Consider the following 12533-nt stretch of genomic DNA (forward strand, 5'->3'; position numbering starts at 1 on the left):
TGGAAAAGGTTGCTGAACTGAGATCGGTTTTCCTTCTTTCAATAAAACATTCTCTCTAATTCAATGACCTTAAGAAGAAAAAATTCTGAATCATCATTTCCTAAATAATTTTCATGCTTTTACATGAGTTTCTGCATAGATATTGGAATTCCATTCTAATGCTTAATATAAATTTTAAATGTTTGCTTTAAAGACATGCATAGTAATCATCCTTAATTTTTAGATAAATTGTTTACAAGATCTTTTTTCTTTTATTTCAGATCATTTACTGGGGAGATACTTAATTTTCTAAAGAGTTACCTGAACTGGCTTGGTGGTTATGTTGCTTTACACACACCTTACAGTTAGGTGACACCTTTTCATCGTATTTTTATTCTTAGAATGCTTTCTTTCTCATTTAGTGCTCATTTAGTCACCTGAGTCCTTGAATGGAAATATATTTGACTACATTAAAAAATGAACAGACTGTACCTATAGGAGAGGCCTATATTAGTAGAAGTAGTTTCACTCTTAACACAACCTCCAGCAGCTTTTTTCTTTGTTTGTTTTAAGCTTTACTAGAAAATATGTTTTGCTTCATTATCATTCATCTGAAAGCCTTAAAATTGATGTAATTGTCAAATTGATTAGTAATTCTCCAGTGGGTACAGTTTAATAAACAATGACAAAACCATCCCAAAGCATTCAAATTATTGTCATTTTTGCACATAAAATTCATTTTTATTTCCTGCAGCTTTTGAAAGATCTGTTCTTCTACACAGTCCTTTCCTAGCAAGCTGAATTATTTGTGTGTTGTACTAGATTTATTATTTGCTGCGGCCTCAAAATGGAGAGGAAAGGCAATATTGTTGAAGCCTGGGGATTTTGAAACAGATAGCATTCAAAATACTTAGACTGGGATGGTCAAGAAGGACAGGTCTCTCACAGGTGCATTTCCTCAGGGTAGTTTCATATTCAGTTATTTCAGCTCCCTGTGATTCATCCCATTTTTTTTGTGCACACTCATTCATTGCCACAATAAGCTCACTTGTCAAGGACACACACATTTGTAAGAGCACGTCTGTTTGGGAAACAGAGAGGCTGATGTGCTTCTAGAGCTCCTGGTCAACAGCTGTGGTCAGCTATGGGAGAAATGACAGAAGGATTTGTCTGTCCCTCTCACGATCAAAGATGGGTCAGGGTTGTTATTGGGTGGTGAATTGTGCCTTATAAAAAGTTTTGGTTGCTTTGCTTCAGAGCTGCTTCTGTGTTCAACACAAAAAGGCCAGATTTAAGAGATAATTTGAATCAATGTCACATGTTTTGAGTAATTTGTGAGAGCTTTCTAACGTTGGGGTTTGTTAACCAGTGAAGTGTTAGTTTTTAGAACACCATACCCTCTCAATGTGTGTGCTTGAGATATAATGATTCAGCTTGTGTAGTGCCCAAATATACAAGGTCTCAGAATTATTTGCTGTAAAAGGAGTTTGAATGCAGGGTAAGATGAATAGAAACCTGATTTTGGGCATATGCAATACAGGAAGATGGTGAAGCCTTTAGTGTGAAATTTGAAGGATAGATTACTAGTTCTTGAATTGCTTTATTATGCATGGCATCTCAATTCAGACTATTTTTTGTGTATATAATGCATTAGATTAATTTATATTCATTATGATATATTTCTTATATTCCTTGCATTTCTTATGACATAGCTGTGAATTTGTACTAACTGAAGAGGGCTGCAGTTTTCTCTTTGAATAAAATGATCATGCAGTAGAAATGATCATGCAGTATTTCTGTTTCATGTACTGGAAAGAGCCATTCTTGCTTGTTGCTTTTCCTTAATAGAATCAAATGCAATTTATAGAAACACTAGTTTTTTAGATCTGTCCTGCATATGTTGTTGCATAGTAATTTTGATGGAAAAGACTAAATAGAGGTGGGTGATGGGTCAAAATGCTATGCTAGCATGGTGCTGTCTTGGATAGCTGTGTTTTCTAAAGAAAGTTAATACATTCAGTGTAAGTCAATAAAGCATGAATACAATACTATATGGAGAGTTTTCTAGTTAATATTAGAGATAAGGATTAGAGGAACAGTAAGGAAGGTAACAGGTGGCTGTAAGTGAGATGACAGTGTAGGAGCAAGCAAGAAGTTAATGCTGCTTTGACTGTTGACACTGTTGCTAGACATGTTTTAATAAAATTAACTGATGAACTGAAGTTAAGAGAGAGCTTCAGTTACAGGGAAGCTTCAGAGACTGGACCAAAACAAGAAAATGAGGGCTAAAATAATAAATATTTAATGACCCAGATGGTGCATCAATCCAGATCCTCTGCTGTAGAAACAAGCAACAAACCTCTGAAGGGCATGGACTGAGTAACAGGTATCTGACAATATATTATTATATGACAGTGAGATATGATTATGAGAAAATAAAAGTAATCCTGAGATACATTGGGGAGGTCTTCTAGTAGAGAGGAAACTGCTGATGTGTTTGTAGGGAGCACTGTGTGGTTCTAAGTGCCACTATTCAAAGACAGCTGCAAACTGATGAGGCAGAGGAGACCTGCAAGGGTGGGCATCCTCTTCAGAGAAGGATAAGAGTTTAGCTTCTTTGTGTTCAGTGGCTTCTTCAGTGTGCATTGTGTGTGCACAGAGGTGAGGGAAAGGCCCTGAAGATGAAGAGGTCATTTTTGGCACAAATGGACATAATCTTGGTAATAAACAGCTGAAAATTTCAGAACCTCCTTCTTTTTCTTAGAGATTTTCCTGCAGCAGAACCATGAAACAACAGGCAGCAGATGAGCCAAGGCTTAAGCTGAGAGCAGGGGGAAGGTTTCTGCAGAGACCAGAAGCACTGATACAGGAGTGCTCTGCTGGGCTATCTGTGGTATCCCAAATTCTCACGTGAAGTGTTGAATGAAAAGTCATGTTCAAGTCTTTGTAAAGGCAAAGAACTAAAAGCCATGGCAGTTTCCAAATACTGTTGAGATATGTTCAGCCAAGATGTTGAATACTACCATGGAACCCAGGAGCACCATCATACCATAGATGTACCATGCTACCGTGGAACCAAGGAGTAGTCTACCCTCATCACCTTACAGGGGTTAATCTGAGGCTAATGTATCAGGCTGGTGTAGGAGTTTACAAGTTTACTTTCCCTCTCAGCAAGATAATTTAATTTTGAAGAACATCTTCTACATTCATCATGACCACTTTGCTTTGATTCAGTCTTGATTATTTTTTTAATTCTTCCTCATGTGTATGTTGTGTGTTTTCTTTTACAGAACAGTTCGTGTCTGGCTGAAGAGAGACAGTGGGCAGTACTGGCCCAGCATATACCATGCAATGCCATGTAAGTATAAGGGGGGATGTTCAGTATCTGCCGTGGATTTGCAAAGTGGTTTTGATGAAGCTTCATGCTTATGACATTTGCAAGCTTATGTCTCTATATCAAATGTTACTCTTGAACAATCCTCTTGGTACCAGTGAAGCTTTACAAAGTTACATGCTAATGCTTCTGAGAGCCATCAGAGATTACAGCAGTAAAAGGATACAGACATGTTAGCAAGGGATGAGCATTTAAAGCAAACATAGGTTTTAAAATGTTGGAACTCAAAATGCAGTCTTGCATTCTACCCCTAATGGAGTCCATAAAGCTTTGTAAGTCTCCAGTATAAATCACTCTGCCCTTCCTACCGTGTATGGTAAGTCCATTAGAGGGCAATGGTAAATGTTTTTATTTGCTAAGAACTTAATATTCCATGACAGCTAATATGATAGAAAGGATACTAGACAGGGAAGGCAGCTCTTCCAGTTTAGAAGCAGAATCATTTTACCTCTACAATTGAATGTGGAAAACCAAATTTCTTTGATGGATCCCTCCATTATTTCTTCTCTCCCAAAGAGAGTGTTCATGTTTTGAGAAACTGCAGATCAATGTCCGTTTTTCCAAGACAGAGTTGAAGAAATGACAGCCCTTGCTGTTTGCTGTAACCCCTGTGTTGAGTGCAGGAATACAGTTTTGGAGGTCACTGAAGGCAGGCATATGCTCATGCTCTTCAGTCAGCTTCAATCAGATGTGCTGGGTTAGCCTGTCTTTGGAAAGCTTGTAAAGCTGACCTTAAATCCAGACTGGGGAGCACATATCAGGTCTCATGGAGGTATTCATACTGTCTGGAGAAAGGATTATTTTAAGCTAAGATAGGTAGATTTGGAAGAGACATCTGTCTCCATGGTAACTAAAATATTTAATAGGTGTCAGTTTTAGTACAAAAACATCAATATGGGACTCTAGGGCAGCTATGGTGTTTGCCTGCTTTAAGAAAACAATTTGGTAGAGAGGAGGACCCCTCGTCTTCCTGTCCTATGAGGTTTGCTTTCCCTAGCCAAACTGTTATGGAATGATCTTTCTAGCTATTTGGCACTGATTCTTCTCTTTTATCATGTGGTATTTTTGCATACATTTGCATTTTTGAATCTCATTAGGTCCTCCTCTGGTCATAGCAAAGCTGTGTTATTGCCAGTAATAACAGCTTCAGTGGAAATGATGGAGTAGATCCAGTTCCACTGAAGGGGGTACTATTTCAAAGCTCCTTCATAAATTTGACCACTTGACAGTGCTCCTTCACTTTGAAGGCTGGTAAGCTTTTGAGGCATGAGATACTGAAATTATATTGTGTTAATTCAACAATTTCAAGAATCATCGGGTATAATTAACAGCTGAAGCAATTACAATCAGTCATGCCTTTAAGCTTGGAAGTCATAGAAAGGGCTCTGAGTCAGAATCTGCACAACTCTGCATTTGACTGGAAATGATGATTTTGTCTGTTTCTGTGTTGATCACACTTTTTTTGATGGTGTTCTGCTTTAGGTTCCTACTGGGTTTTGTTGTTTAAAGAACAATGACTGCTGAGAGTTTCTCTGTGTAAAAATGTAGTAGGCACAATGGTGCCTTTGTGCTTCTTAGCAAGCTGTGAGTGGCAGTCCTACCTATAGATACCCTATTAACATGATTGTGACTGACTGTGGTGATGTGTGACCCAATCTATTTTATGATTTTATATCAGATAGCATTAATAACTGAGTTTGCAGACTAGGTCCTCTGGGAAATGGGAAGGATGAGGAGTTTGGTTTACTCAGTGATGTGCTTTGGTCAAGTTCTGCACCCAAAAAGGGTCATCAATACATTCTGAATGGGAAAATCATTAAATATGTAATGGTAAAAAAACTTCAAGATTATAGATCTCTTCTGAGTATAGAGGTAGGATTTCTCCTAATTGGGAAAGTTTTATGTCCTGCCTGTGGGTGATTCTGTGGTCAAAAAATTCTGGACAACACAGTGACCATATTTTTGATCATCACATCTAGCCTATGAGAAAGAAAATAGCTCTAATTGAAACCTTGCTAATCCATTTCCTTCACACTAGCGTTGTCTCACCACCTGATTAAAAACAGACCTCTGTGAACATGTAGCTCTGGTTAGATGTGTACTCTTGATGACATGTGTTACCATGATTAGATTTCTCACTTTGGGCACAGGATGAAAAAAAGAACTTAGCAGATACAAATTTATGAAAGGTAAAGAAATTGTGGTCAAGAGTCAAGTAAACTTTTCCAATAAAAAAAACCAACAAAACTAAAACACACAAAAAGACCCAAATGCAACCAAAAAACCCTATTACAGATGTGGGATGGAGTAAAGGATTTATTGTACTGAGGGACAATGGAGTATCCAGTCTTTGAGACAAATAATACACTGCTTGTCTTACGATGGTTTTCATAACTAACACTTAGCTTTGAACAGGAAGAAGGGTAAAAAACTGCAATGCAAAACATGCTCCTTTGGTCTTAAACTATGTCATGTTTAGGCACTTCAGAAGGGGGTCCCAGAAACCGCAGGGACAAAGTCTGTATTTCTCTTCTGACTTTGTCGGTCTCTGATAAAGGTGACACACTTTTGAGAGCATGTAATTGGGATTTTCCTCCATATTTCATTTTCTAAAGGCAAAAATCATGTGTATTTGCCCTGTATTTAAGACAAAGGATGCAGCCAGACTTCTGCATCAGGAATATCCTGCTTGTTCTCCATAGTAATTCAGATCAATCTTTTTCCAGTCTGAAATTCAAATCATAGCTAGGTACTGAAGTAGAGAGTCTTCAGAGTGCTGTTATTTGTCCTGGCTATTTTTTTAAAGGGTCTTAAATATCTGAGAAGCTTAAGGTTTTTGTTTTCTTTTTTTTCTTCCCCTCTTTTTAATGTGCCTAAGTGCTTAACTATCTGAATATTGTCTTCATTTTACCTGAGCAAGCTGCTGCAGTCTTGTTACAAGTGGCTTAACTGACTACATCAGTGTAGCTGGTGTGGTCATAATTTTCCTGCTGACATAATGATTTTTCTAAGTGCATATGTTACTCAAGAGTTCCCTTGGGAAAATGATTATAGCAAAATAAGTATCTTTACACTGCTGTGACTGTGTACACACAGGTCTGGAATTCAGAAGTTACTTCTTTTGTAATCAGATCATGTCAAGCAATTGCTTGCATCATTTGCTTCTGAAGTGTTTAGGAAAAGCATACTTCAAATAATTAATTTACCTGAGATGACTTCTTTGTGAGCTGCTCATCGCCTTTAGAGATACTGTCCAGCATTTAAAATGTGCTGTGTAATATGCCTGTTCTGGCATTAAGTGCTTTTAAACTCAGTTGATGTTTATTAGGTTTTGAATTGGAGAGGTTTTTGTCCATTTTTTTCTACAACTCTTACTCTGTTACAGGCATAGAAACTTCAGTATAATAGTAATGCACCACCTTTGGAAGGGATGATTCCAGTTTGTACCAGGGAGAGGTATGGGAAGAGAAGTTTTGTCACTGTTACAAGGCCTGATTTAATTGTTTCCTTTCTGTCAGTTTCCTTCAGCTGAAGCCTTTTCATTGATTCGATTCAGTCTGTCCTTCCAGGAAAGAAATAAACTGAGGTGCCTGCCTGGATGTGGATCTGATGGGCTTTCTGTTTATGGTTACTTGTCCTTCAGGAAACATTTCAATAGGGAGTCAATACTGAAGGTGGAACAAGTTTTATTCAGCATAGACTCTTCTTCTTCATATAGCTTTGCTGCCAATTAAACTATCGAGGATTAAAAGATTTGCTAAGCTATGGGCTGTTTAGTCCTAAGAGAGACATTACACAAATTGAGAAGATACTTGATTACAGTACTGAAAAAGAGAGGACTCCACGCTTGTTAGTGACACAAACATGGGAGCAATCACAACAAAGAGTAGAAACTAAGAGGGGGGAGAAAAGCAGAACTAAAAGTGCATCTGATTGTACTCTATATTTACCAGAAGAATATGGTTTATAAAGCACTCTTATTGTTATCCTAGCTGCAGTTGGCAATTGCTTCTCAAAAATAATTCCTGAAGGTTTCTTTTGGGACATCAGGATTCCCAGCTGCGTGCTGCTGTGTTGGGCAATTCCTGCTTTCTGAATGTAACTTCACAATTTTTCAATTAAACCAAGCATAGCTCTTGAATTCTTGTGGGGAAACTTGGTTTTACCCTTGATACAAACCTGCCAGATCTTTGAGGGAGCATACTGTGACCATCTTGTATGCAATTTCAGGATAAATCTGGATATTTCTTAGAGTAATATCAACATAATCAAGCAATGGCTGGTTTTAGATACAAACTTTTATTTTGAGCATAGTATGTGATATTGTCATAGTGCTGTCTGTGATGGAATTGGAGTAGGGGACAGTTTAACTCAGCCTTTAATGTTAGTTGATACCTTGATTCCTACTGGGGAATTTTCTTACTGCAAGCCTCTGACATAATATAGTGTTTTGTTTTATTGTCAGCAGTTCAGGTAAATGTAAAAAACTAAATTATTTAGCTAAGTAATGTCTGACTTACACTGAAATGTCAAATATCTCTTATATCAGAACAGCACCATTGCTCTTATATTAAAGGCTTGTTTACAGATAAATAGTAAAAAAATAAAAAATAAAAATAAGCAACTGGAACAAGAAAATGGCTATTTTCCAATGCCCTAATAGGATAGGGTTGAATGAATTGCAAGAACACGTTTATTTTAATGCTTGTCTAGTGGTAAGCTCAAAATGCTGCACAGCATAATAAAGCATGTTAGCTAATTTTCGGCTTTCCAGAACTTCAAGAAAATGAGAATCTCAGTTTTGTTAACTTCATCAACATGTTCATTTTTTTCAGCTCCATGTTCATGCATGTCTTTTAACCCGGAAACCAGAAGGCTGTCCATAGGTCTAGACAATGGTACAATCTCAGTAAGTACATCCAAAGATTTCTAGTTGAAATGCTTCCTTTTTGAGAAGTATGTGTGTGATGATGTGGTGAGAATATTTTTGGTAGTATTTGGGAGACAGACTTTTTAATGATAGTGGAACTAAATCTGTAGTGCAGAAAATGTTAGATTATTAAAAATCTTATTCCAGCTGCCACAAAGAGTTTGAGTGGGATTTACAGTATTTATTAAGCAAGTCAACAATCTGTCTTAATTTGCATATCTCTTAAAAAATAACACAGAAAAACAGCTGTTGTTTTATTAAATTTAAGTGACTTGTTAATTACATGGTACCAAAGTTTTCTGAAAGCAGCAATTAAGAGGAGGAAAAATCATTTTAGAGGCAGAAGGTGGATTTCTGCTCTATGTCTGTCTACTTTTCCAAACTTCAGATTTTGTTTTCCTCTCCCTTCAGGGGGGCTGCTTCTAATTGGCAGGGAGGTTGCTGAGAGATTTGGTTCATTAACATCTGAGATGGAGATGTGTGGAAAGGAAGTAGGATATTAAAAGAGGAGTGTGTCTGTTAGATCTATCATAGAGGGTAGCATTTGACCTTATTAATTGGATTTTTCTTGTGGGATGATGAATAAAAAGCTCTATCACTTTAGAAGAGTGGAAGAATCATGGGTCAGAGATATTTTTCACCTATGCCTCATCAATAAATTCCTCTTTCAGTTTAAGATCACTTTACCATCACTTCAGATTTTTCTGCTGTTATCTTGCCTTAGGGGCTTTCTAACTGAATGAGTGTTTTCAAGCTGATATAAGGGCAGCTGTCTGCACTAAAGCCAGTATGGTGTTTGGGAAAGGGGATGTGACCCTTTTAGTTGTTGCCTGTAAGCTCCATCAAAGATGTGAAGGTTTTGACCTATAAAGCTATTAATGCCTAGTAGCAGAGACTTTTTGTGTGCCTGTAGGAGATTTTTCCTTTTGTGTCTAGGAGATGGGACAGATTCCAGAGAATTCTCTGCACCTCTGAAATTCTCTCCTTCCCACTCTGAAATAGCTGAAATTTGCTGATCCTACTAGGCACTTTTGTTTTCACCAGGCCTTTGAGGAATGTGAAGGCAACTGTAAATAAGGTATTTAAATACTCTGGCATGATTAGAGATGTGTCCTTTGTCTTGGGGGCATTTTGTTTTGAAGAGTCACAGGATGCTTAAGAGTAAATGGGGTCAAATATTTTCCATTCTGAAGCTAAAAAAGGTAAATGAGATATGCAGGTGATAAACCTACATGTGACTTCAGATATTTATAGGTTTATATTGCCACGTCTAAGGCAGATTCTATTTGTTGCTAAGCTGGGTTTTTCTTTTCCCAGTCTTCTGGATACAAATATATAGGAAGGGGGAGGTGCTTGTCTGTGTTGCTTGATTTAATCCTCTGTAGCTGCAAGCACTTGTGTGGTAGGGGAAAATGCACTCCACAGATTTGTACAAAAGATTAAATGTTTTCATCTGTAGCAGACCGAGGACTTACTTGTAAGAGAAGCCACAACTGTAATGTGCTGCAAGAAGTGGTGGAGGTGGGAATGGATGAGCAAGGCGAACCCCATTTTCAAATCCCAGAAATATTTGGGTGTAGAGAACATCCCCAGGTGCTTTTGAACGTGGATTACAACCACCCTCTAGTGGAAAGGATAAATTTTCTTTCCTGGGCCCAGCTATGATGATTAGTTTAGCACAGGAATACATAAGCAGGGCACACTAACCACAAAATGACAGAATTTACTGCAGCAGGGCGACCTTAGTACCCTTATTTTAATTTCCTCAAAGGGAAAAGTACAGGCAATTTGCTTAAGCAGCTTGAAATATTTGGAAATTAGTCAGCTGCTCCACATTGGCACTTCTGTAATGCCCAGCACACTTGTGTATGCTGGGTGCAGGGCCAAAAAAAAACCCAAACAAAAAACCATCCAACTATACCAGTAAAACCCTGACAATTATTCTGCACCTTCACATTGGGTAGAAAGAGAGGATTCCTTGTAAGGGCTATGCGCTGATAGTCATGAGAGTGACACATAATCTCAAATGATTTTTTCTACAAAGCAAGGAAGTACTTTCAGGTGTAAATGGAGATAAGGAACTGGAAGTGTCTTTTTTTATTCTGTGTGGAATTTTTGTAAGCCATACGGATTTTGGTTATAAGTGTGGCACCTTGGGAATGTGTACGCTGCATTTGGAGAAGGATGGGCAGCAACGCTCTTGGCACAGAAAGAAGTTCCAGTGAAGCCTCCTGAGGTGAGCTTGTATGGCCACCTCTTTTGTGAAACAAAGCAGCAACTTTTGCTCCTACAAAGAGGAAGAGATTGTTTTTAACCTTTTGTCACTTCTCAGCATGAGGAAACAAAACAAATGTTTGTGCAGCACAGCACAACCTTATCTTGAGTAGAGATTGTCTGGCATCTTGCTTGAAGAGTGATGGAACCTATTGTAAAAAAACCAGACTTTCTGCTATCTGCTTTTTTTACACTTTGCAAACCTTTTTTGAGAAGGAATGACATCTTAGGGACTACTTGAAATCCCTTTTGGAAGCCAAAAGACTGGACATTAATTCCTTGCTCAGAAGTGGAAAAAAACATACTCTAATGGCTGCAGGGCTCTTAAGATACCACAAGAAACAGAAGAAAGGTGTTCCACTTGCAGTAAACAGGAGACCACTTGTAAGATGAGACTTCTTACTTTATTTCATCCATATGAAAACTCATTTCCTAGATAGATAAAGTTAAGCATTACGTTCTGCAGCCAGTAAAGGAAAGATGACTTGTCTTTGGATGCACCCATGTTGCTTTTTCTAGAAACCATTATGAAATGGCATCAAGTTCTCTCTTCATATCTGGGGAGATTGAAATGAGAGATTCAGTTTTTCAGTAGCTGAAGATGAAATAAATACATCTTTTTTTTACTGACCATGACTAAGTCTATACAAAGCTGTTATATATGTGAGCAGAGCCACAAGGACAACAGGGCACCAGAATAATCCCTTCAGAATTCTTCCTTGGGGATGGTACTTAAGGTAAATTCATCTTCCACCTCATCTGATCTTGCAGCTGTCTACAAGTTTGATATTTGTATTAACAGTATTTTGAATACCTGAGACTGAGTCAGGCTCTACCTGTTGATGTACAACCTTCCCCTCTGCTGTTGTGGGGAGTTCAGTATTTTTTACCTCAAGAAATGAAATGAAATGATATAATAAATAAAGTGAAAATGCTGTCATTATTTATAGAGGTTTGGGGTTTTTCCCAATAAATATAGATGTAGTGTCTGACAGAAGATTTAAGAGTTTTCATTGTCTTCCATTTCTGAAGCAGGTTTGTTGTTCCCTGGAAGACCTGAGAGTGCAGTCAGTCACTTGTGTTAGCAGGATAAAGTCAAGCCTATAGGGAGATTCATAGATGTTATCAAAATAGTATCATTTATCAAAGAGCAGATTGTAAATTCCCCAGGGCAGGAACTATCCTGTGCGTGGGTAACACATAACTAATATATAAAGATTATTAACTCAGAAATGGATTCAGTTGCTTAAGGAGAGTTCTCCATTTTGCAGTACATCAATTGACATATACCTGAAGCTCTGGGAAGGCATGGATCTTCCTTAGTTGCTGGACCCTGTCACCCAGCCCCATGGCCAAGGACTCTGAATTATTTAAACAAGATGCTGATACTATTTCTCGGATGAGGTTTTACAGAAGTCTTTTGCTCAAGAGAAGTTTGTGGTGGGCGTATGTGTTTCGGTGTGAGGGAGGTGTGATACACAAAGGAATAGTTGGGAGTCTTTGTACACAGTTTTTGGACAGCTAGATTTTGACAGTTTTTAAGAATTCTCCTTTGCACTTTGTGAAGTACACATGGTACCATGTCACTGTTTAATAATAAGCTTGCGTGAAACAGGCAAGCCTGAGCATTAATGTTTTAAGTATGACAAAAAGGTAGTAAAATAGCTCCAAAACCACCTCTGAAGGATAAAGTGTGATCTTGCCAGAGAAGTTGTTTTTAATCCCTGCAAGGAGAGTGTTTGGTTTTACCTGAGAGAACCTGAGTTCTCTGATGTGTCCCAACCCCTCCTGTGCAAAAGGGCTTACACAGGACTCAGAAATCTTTTCTGTTAACAAGCACTGACTGAGCTGTGTAGGTGACCCCAGCTTTTCCAGCTCATTAAGAAGAGCCAGAAGCTGCCTAATGAGAACTGAGCGTCAGCAGCTCTGAGAGGAGCAAAATATCTACGTAGGCAA

At 38.1% G+C, this 12533-nt stretch overlaps 1 protein-coding gene across 1 annotated transcript in view; it reads left to right on the forward strand.

The window, feature by feature from the left end:
• WDFY2 (WD repeat and FYVE domain containing 2) overlaps positions 1–12533 on the forward strand; it is a 63966-nt gene that overhangs the window by 27303 nt on the left and 24130 nt on the right. The window contains exons 2-3 of the mRNA XM_033514950.1: positions 3270–3337; positions 8209–8282. Of these exons, the coding sequence (XP_033370841.1) occupies positions 3270–3337; positions 8209–8282 (142 nt within the window). The remainder of the gene's footprint in view (positions 1–3269; positions 3338–8208; positions 8283–12533) is intronic.

Source organism: Parus major, chromosome 1, assembly GCF_001522545.3.
Source record: "Parus major isolate Abel chromosome 1, Parus_major1.1, whole genome shotgun sequence".
Lineage (NCBI taxonomy): Eukaryota > Metazoa > Chordata > Aves > Passeriformes > Paridae > Parus > Parus major.